At 38.6% G+C, this 7919-nt stretch overlaps 1 protein-coding gene across 2 annotated transcripts in view; it reads left to right on the plus strand.

Annotated features, from left to right (window-relative positions):
* The first annotated feature begins 495 nt into the window (after window positions 1-495).
* Window positions 496-7919, plus strand: part of znf341 (zinc finger protein 341) — a 37366-nt gene continuing 29942 nt past the window's right edge. For both annotated transcript variants that reach the window (XM_061902476.1, XM_061902477.1), the window contains exons 1-2: window positions 496-594; window positions 4270-4380. In XM_061902476.1, the coding sequence (XP_061758460.1) occupies window positions 564-594; window positions 4270-4380 (142 nt within the window). In that variant the 5' untranslated portion in view covers window positions 496-563. The remainder of the gene's footprint in view (window positions 595-4269; window positions 4381-7919) is intronic.

The following is a 7919-nucleotide window of genomic DNA, read 5'->3' on the forward strand; positions in this document are numbered from 1 at the left end:
AAATAAAAAACATGAAATAAAATATTGTAGTACTTTGTGAGCGGGTGTGAGTATTACTGCAAATACATTAAAATATTAGTTATTTAATAAAAATAAAATAAAATACTGTAGTACTTTCTGAGCTGATGTGTGTACTACTGCGAAGACAGTAAAATATTTCTTATTGAAAAAAAAACAAATAAAGTAAAACTTGAGCGTCCGTGTTTGTTATTTTGTAGTTTTATACAGTATAGTACAGTAAACCCTCGCTTACATTTATTTCGATACATTTAATGACTTTAACTCAAGTTTGAATATTTTTTTTTACATTCACGAGTCCAGAAAAATAGAAGTTCAAACTAATAAGGCGCATTTATTTTGTGACGTACATGTGATTCATTCCGAAGGATCAAGTTCATTTTTAGACACAATATTTGGCTTTTTAATCCTGACAGTAAGTGGAAGCCGCTCAGACTCGACCAATCAAACACCGATTTAACGATGACAGATGGATAGCCGCAGCAAGAGGAAGCCGCTCAGACTCGACCAATCAATCACCGATCGGCGAGCGGACGAGCAGCAAGATGGCGCAGGCTATATTTGAGGTGCTCGAAGGTAAGAATCATACTTGAAATAAACCTGAAACTGCTCTGATGCGCATTTAAAGAGACTATGGGCGGTTTTTATATCATCTTTTATAGCGGACATTGGACTTGTGTACGTCACAACAACACGTGACGTGGAGAGTATTATTGATAAACAAGACTCCATCTGGTTCTATAGTTTAGCATGTTGACATTTTATAGTTGTACTTTAACAACATTTTAGCATGTTGACATTCTATAGTTGTACTTTAACAACATTTTAGCATGTTGACATTCTATAGTTGTATTTTAACAACATTTTAGCATGTTGACATTCTATAGTTGTACTTTAACAACATTTTAGCATGTTGACATTCTATAGTTGTACTTTAACAACATTTTAGCATGTTGACATTCTATAGTTGTACTTTAACATTTTAGCATGTTGACATTCTATAGTTGTACTTCAACAACATTTTAGCATGTTGACATTCTATAGTTGTACTTTAACAACATTTTAGCATGTTGACATTCTATAGTTGTACTTTAACAACATTTGATCATGTTGACATTCTATAGTTGTACTTTAACAACATTTTAGCATGTTGACATTCTATAGTTGTACTTTAACAACATTTTAGCATGTTGACATTCTATAGTTGTACTTCAACAACATTTTAGCATGTTGACATTCTATAGTTGTACTTTAACAACATTTTAGCATGTTGACATTCTATAGTTGTACTTTAACAACATTTTAGCATGTTGACATTCTATAGTTGTACTTTAACAACATTTTAGCATGTTGACATTCTATAGTTGTACTTTAACAACATTTTAGCATGTTGACATTCTATAGTTGTACTTTAACAACATTTTAGCATGTTGACATTCTATAGTTGTACTTTAACAACATTTTAGCATGTTGACATTCTATAGTTGTACTTTAACAACATTTTAGCATGTTGACATTCTATAGTTGTACTTTAACAACATTTGATCATGTTGACATTCTATAGTTGTACTTTAACAACATTTTAGCATGTTGACATTCTATAGTTGTACTTTAACAACATTTGATCATGTTGACATTCTATAGTTGTACTTTAACAACATTTGATCATGTTGACATTCTATAGTTGTACTTTAACAACATTTTAGCATGTTGACATTCTATAGTTGTACTTTAACAACATTTTAGCATGTTGACATTCTATAGTTGTACTTTAACAACATTTGATCATGTTGACATTCTATAGTTGTACTTTAACAACATTTTAGCATGTTGACATTCTATAGTTGTACTTTAACAACATTTTAGCATGTTGACATTCTATAGTTGTACTTCAACAACATTTTAGCATGTTGACATTCTATAGTTGTACTTTAACAACATTTTAGCATGTTGACATTCTATAGTTGTACTTTAACAACATTTTAGCATGTTGACATTCTATAGTTGTACTTTAACAACATTTTAGCATGTTGACATTCTATAGTTGTACTTTAACAACATTTTAGCATGTTGACATTCTATAGTTGTACTTCAACAACATTTTAGCATGTTGACATTCTATAGTTGTACTTTAACAACATTTTAGCATGTTGACATTTTATAGTTGTACTTTAACAACATTTTAGCATGTTGACATTCTATAGTTGTACTTTAACAACATTTTAGCATGTTGACATTCTATAGTTGTACTTTAACAACATTTTAGCATGTTGACATTCTATAGTTGTACTTTAACATTTTAGCATGTTGACATTCTATAGTTGTACTTCAACAACATTTTAGCATGTTGACATTCTATAGTTGTACTTTAACAACATTTTAGCATGTTGACATTCTATAGTTGTACTTTAACAACATTTGATCATGTTGACATTCTATAGTTGTACTTTAACAACATTTTAGCATGTTGACATTCTATAGTTGTACTTTAACAACATTTTAGCATGTTGACATTCTATAGTTGTACTTCAACAACATTTTAGCATGTTGACATTCTATAGTTGTACTTTAACAACATTTTAGCATGTTGACATTCTATAGTTGTACTTTAACAACATTTTAGCATGTTGACATTCTATAGTTGTACTTTAACAACATTTTAGCATGTTGACATTCTATAGTTGTACTTTAACAACATTTTAGCATGTTGACATTCTATAGTTGTACTTTAACAACATTTTAGCATGTTGACATTCTATAGTTGTACTTTAACAACATTTGATCATGTTGACATTCTATAGTTGTACTTTAACAACATTTTAGCATGTTGACATTCTATAGTTGTACTTTAACAACATTTTAGCATGTTGACATTCTATAGTTGTACTTTAACAACATTTGATCATGTTGACATTCTATAGTTGTACTTTAACAACATTTTAGCATGTTGACATTCTATAGTTGTACTTTAACAACATTTTAGCATGTTGACATTCTATAGTTGTACTTCAACAACATTTTAGCATGTTGACATTCTATAGTTGTACTTTAACAACATTTTAGCATGTTGACATTCTATAGTTGTACTTTAACAACATTTTAGCATGTTGACATTCTATAGTTGTACTTTAACAACATTTTAGCATGTTGACATTCTATAGTTGTACTTTAACAACATTTTAGCATGTTGACATTCTATAGTTGTACTTCAACAACATTTTAGCATGTTGACATTCTATAGTTGTACTTCAACAACATTTTAGCATGTTGACATTTTATAGTTGTACTTCAACAACATTTTAGCATGTTGACATTCTATAGTTGTACTTTAACAACATTTTAGCATGTTGACATTCTATAGTTGTACTTCAACAACATTTTAGCATGTTGACATTCTATAGTTGTACTTTAACAACATTTTAGCATGTTGACATTCTATGGTTGTACTTTAACAACATTTTAGCATGTTGACATTCTATAGTTGTACTTTAACAACATTTTAGCATGTTGACATTTTATAGTTGTACTTTAACAACATTTTAGCATGTTGACATTCTATAGTTGTACTTTAACAACATTTTAGCATGTTGACATTCTATAGTTGTACTTTAACAACATTTTAGCATGTTGACATTCTATAGTTGTACTTTAACAACATTTTAGCATGTTGACATTCTATAGTTGTACTTTAACAACATTTTAGCATGTTGACATTCTATAGTTGTACTTTAACAACATTTTAGCATGTTGACATTCTATAGTTGTACTTTAACAACATTTTAGCATGTTGACATTCTATAGTTGTACTTTAACAACATTTTAGCATGTTGACATTCTATAGTTGTACTTCAACAACATTTTAGCATGTTGACATTCTATAGTTGTACTTTAACAACATTTTAGCATGTTGACATTCTATGGTTGTACTTTAACAACATTTTAGCATGTTGACATTCTATAGTTGTACTTTAACAACATTTTAGCATGTTGACATTTTATAGTTGTACTTTAACAACATTTTAGCATGTTGACATTCTATAGTTGTACTTTAACAACATTTTAGCATGTTGACATTCTATAGTTGTACTTTAACAACATTTTAGCATGTTGACATTCTATAGTTGTACTTTAACAACATTTTAGCATGTTGACATTCTATAGTTGTACTTCAACAACATTTTAGCATGTTGACATTCACAATACTCATTTGTCAAGTAACTAATGATCAACATCTGACAATGTCCCCTCCAGGCATGGACAACCAGACAGTGTTGGCGGTCCAGTCCTTGCTGGATGGTCAAGGAGGTGTTCCTGACCCCAGCAACCCAAACGTCTCAGGGACTACGACCATCCAGTCCATGGGTATGTCAACCTTCCACTTATCCAAGGTCGGGTCGCGGGGGCAGCAGCCTAAGCAGGGAAGCCCAAACTGCCCTCTCCCCAGCCGGTTTGTCCAGCTCCTCCAGGGTGATCCCGAGGCGTTCCCAGGCCAGCCGGGAGACATCCATCCATTTTCTACCGCTTGTAGTCTTCCCAAATCCATCTTTTTCCGTTTATCCGCGGACGGGTCGCAGGGGCAGCAGCCTAAGGAGGGAAGCCCAGACTTCCCCTCTCCCCAGCCACTTCTTCCAGCTCCTCCTGGGGGATCCCCAGGTGTTCCCAGGCCAGCCGGGAGACATGGTCTTCCCAAATCCATTTTCTTCTGCTTATCCGAGGTCGGGTTGCGGGGGCAGCAGCCTAAGCAGGGAAATCCCAGACTACCCCTCTCCCCAGCCAATTCGTTTACCTCCTTCCAGGGGGATACCGAGGCGTTCCCAGGCCAGCCGGGAGACATGGTCTTCTCAAATCCATTTTCTTCTGGTTATCCGGAGGTGGGGTCGCGGAGGCAGCAGCCTAAGCAGGGAAGCCCAAACTGCCCTCTCCCCAGCTACTTTGTCCAGCTCTTCCCAGGGGATCCCCAGGCGTTCCCAGGCCAGCCGGGACACATCCATCCATTTTCTACCGCTTGTAGTCTTCCCAAATCCATCTTCTTCTGTTTATCCGCGGACGGGTCGCAGGGGCAGCAGCCTAAGCAGGGAAAGCCCAGACTTCCCCTCTCCCCAGCCACTTCGTCCAGCTCCTCCCGGGGGATCCCCAGGTTTTCCCAGGCCAGCCGGGAGACAAGGTCTTCCCAAATCCATTTTCTTCCGCTTATCCGGAGGTGGGGTCACGGGGGCAGCAGCCTAAGCAGGGAAGCCCAAACTGCCCTCTCCCCAGCTACTTTGTCCAGCTCTTCCCAGGGGATCCTGAGGCGTTCCCAGGCCAGCCGGGAGACATGGTCTTCTCAAATCCATTTTCTTCCGCATGTCTGAGGCCGGGTTGTGGGGGCAGCAGCCTAAGCAGGGAAAGCCCAGACTCTCGCTGCTGTCTTGGATCCGCTTTGAACTGAACTCTCGCGGCTGTGTTGGAGCCACTATGGATTGAACTTTCACAGTATCATGTTGGACCCGCTCCACATCCATTGCTTTCGGTCCCCTAGAGGGGGGGGGTTGCCCACATCTGAGGTCCTCTCCAAGGTTTCTCATAGTCAGCATTGTCACTGGCGTCCCACTGGGTGTGAGTTTTCCTTGCCCTTTTGTGGGTTCTTCCGAGGATGTCGTACTCGTAATGATTTGTGCAGTCCTTTGAGACATTTGTGATTTGGGGCTATATAAATAAACATTCACGGTGGCAGAGGGGTTAGTGCGTCTGCCTCACAATACGAAGGTCCTGCAGTCCTGGGTTCAAATCCATGCTCGGGATCTTTCTGTGTGGAGTTTGCATGTTCTCCCCGTGAATGCGTGGGTTCCCTCCGGGTACTCCGGCTTCCTCCCACCTCCAAAGACATGCACCTGGGGATAGGCCCCTCCCACCTCCAAAGACATGCACCTGGGGATAGGCCCCTCCCACCTCCAAAGACATGCACCCGGGGATAGGCCCCTCCCACCTCCAAAGACATGCACCTGGGGATAGGCCCCTCCCACCTCCAAAGACATGCACCTGGGGATAGGCCCCTCCCACCTCCAAAGACATGCACCTGGGGATAGGCCCCTCCCACCTCCAAAGACATGCACCTGGGGATAGGTTGATTGGCAACACTAAATGGTCCCTAGTGTGTGAATGTGAGTGTGAATGTTGTCTGTCTATCTGTGTTGGCCCTGCGATGAGGTGGCGACTTGTCCAGGGTGTACCCTGCCTTCCGCCCGATTGTAGCTGAGATAGGCGCCAGCGCCCCCCGCGACCCCGAAAGGGAATAAGCGGTAGAAAATGGATGGATGGATGATTGATTATTTGAAACTGGATTTTGCATGTCACTATAAATTTATATAAGTCTTGCTTGTTCAATATTTAATGCAAAACCGGTTTGGGTCCCTATTAAAAGGTTAATTTGTTCAACTTTGGCCCTTGGCTTTGTTCAGTTTAAAATGTTGGCCCACTCTGTGTTTGAGTTTGACACCCCTGATGTAGATGATAAATAATACAATCTAGTAATATAAAATAACAATTATACAGTATAGTATCAATCAATCAATCAATCAATGTTTATTTATATAGCCCCAAATCACAAATGTCTCAAAGGACTGCACAAATCATTACGACTACAACATCCTCGGAAGAACCCACAAAAGGGCAAGGAAAACTCACACCCAGTGGGCAGGGAGAATTCACATTCAGTGGGACGCCAGTGACAATGCTGACTATGAGAAACCTTGGAGAGGACCTCAGATGTGGGCAACCCCCCCCCTCTAGGGGACCGAAAGCAATGGATGTCGAGCGGGTCTAACATGATACTGTGAAAGTTCAATCCATAGTGGCTCCAAGACAGCAGTGAGAGTCCCGTCCACAGGAAACCATCTCAAGCGGATCAGCAGCGTAGAGATGTCCCCAACCGATACAGGCGAGCGGTCCATCCTGGGTCCCGACGAGCGGTCCATCCTGGGTCTCGACTCTGGACAGTCAGTACTTCATCCATGGTCATCGGACCGGACCCCCTCCACAAGGGAGGGGGGGACATAGGAGAAAGAAAAGAAGCGGCAGATCAACTGGTCTAAAAAGGAGGTCTATTTAAAGGCTAGAGTATACAGATGAGTTTTAAGATGAGACTTAAATGCTTCTACTGAGGTAGCATCTCGAACTGTTACCGGGAGGGCATTCCAGAGTACTGGAGCCCGAACGGAAAACACTCTATAGCCCGCAGACTTTTTTTGAGCTCTAGGAATCACTAATAAGCCGGAGTCTTTTGAACGCAGATTTCTTGCCGGGACATATGGTACAATACAATCTGCAAGATAGGCTGGAGCTAGACCGTGTAGTATTTTATACGTAAGTAGTAAAACCTTAAAGTCACATCTTAAGTGCACAGGAAGCCAGTGCAGGTGAGCCAGTATAGGTATATATGTATGTATATATGTATATAAAGGTATATACAGTATAGGTATATATGTATGTATATATGTATATAAAGGTATATACAGTATAGGTATATATGTATGTATATATGTATATAAAGGTATATACAGTATAGGTATATATGTATGTATATATGTATATAAAGGTATATACAGTATAGGTATATATGTATGTATATATGTATATAAAGGTATATACAGTATAGGTATATATGTATGTATATATGTATATAAAGGTATATACAGTACAGGCGTAATGTGATCAAACTTTCTTGTTCTTGTCAAAAGTCTAGCAGCCGCATTTTGTACCAACTGTAATCTTTTAATGCTAGACATGGGGAGACCCCAAAATAATACGTTACAGTAATCGAGACGAGACTATCTAATTTTGTATCATAGCATCCATGACAAATGACCTATGTTGGCATTATTCCCCTTTGATTATGTTACATATTTATTTATTTTTTTAATTCC

This window comes from Nerophis ophidion, linkage group LG06 (genome assembly GCF_033978795.1).
Source record: "Nerophis ophidion isolate RoL-2023_Sa linkage group LG06, RoL_Noph_v1.0, whole genome shotgun sequence".
NCBI lineage: Eukaryota > Metazoa > Chordata > Actinopteri > Syngnathiformes > Syngnathidae > Nerophis > Nerophis ophidion.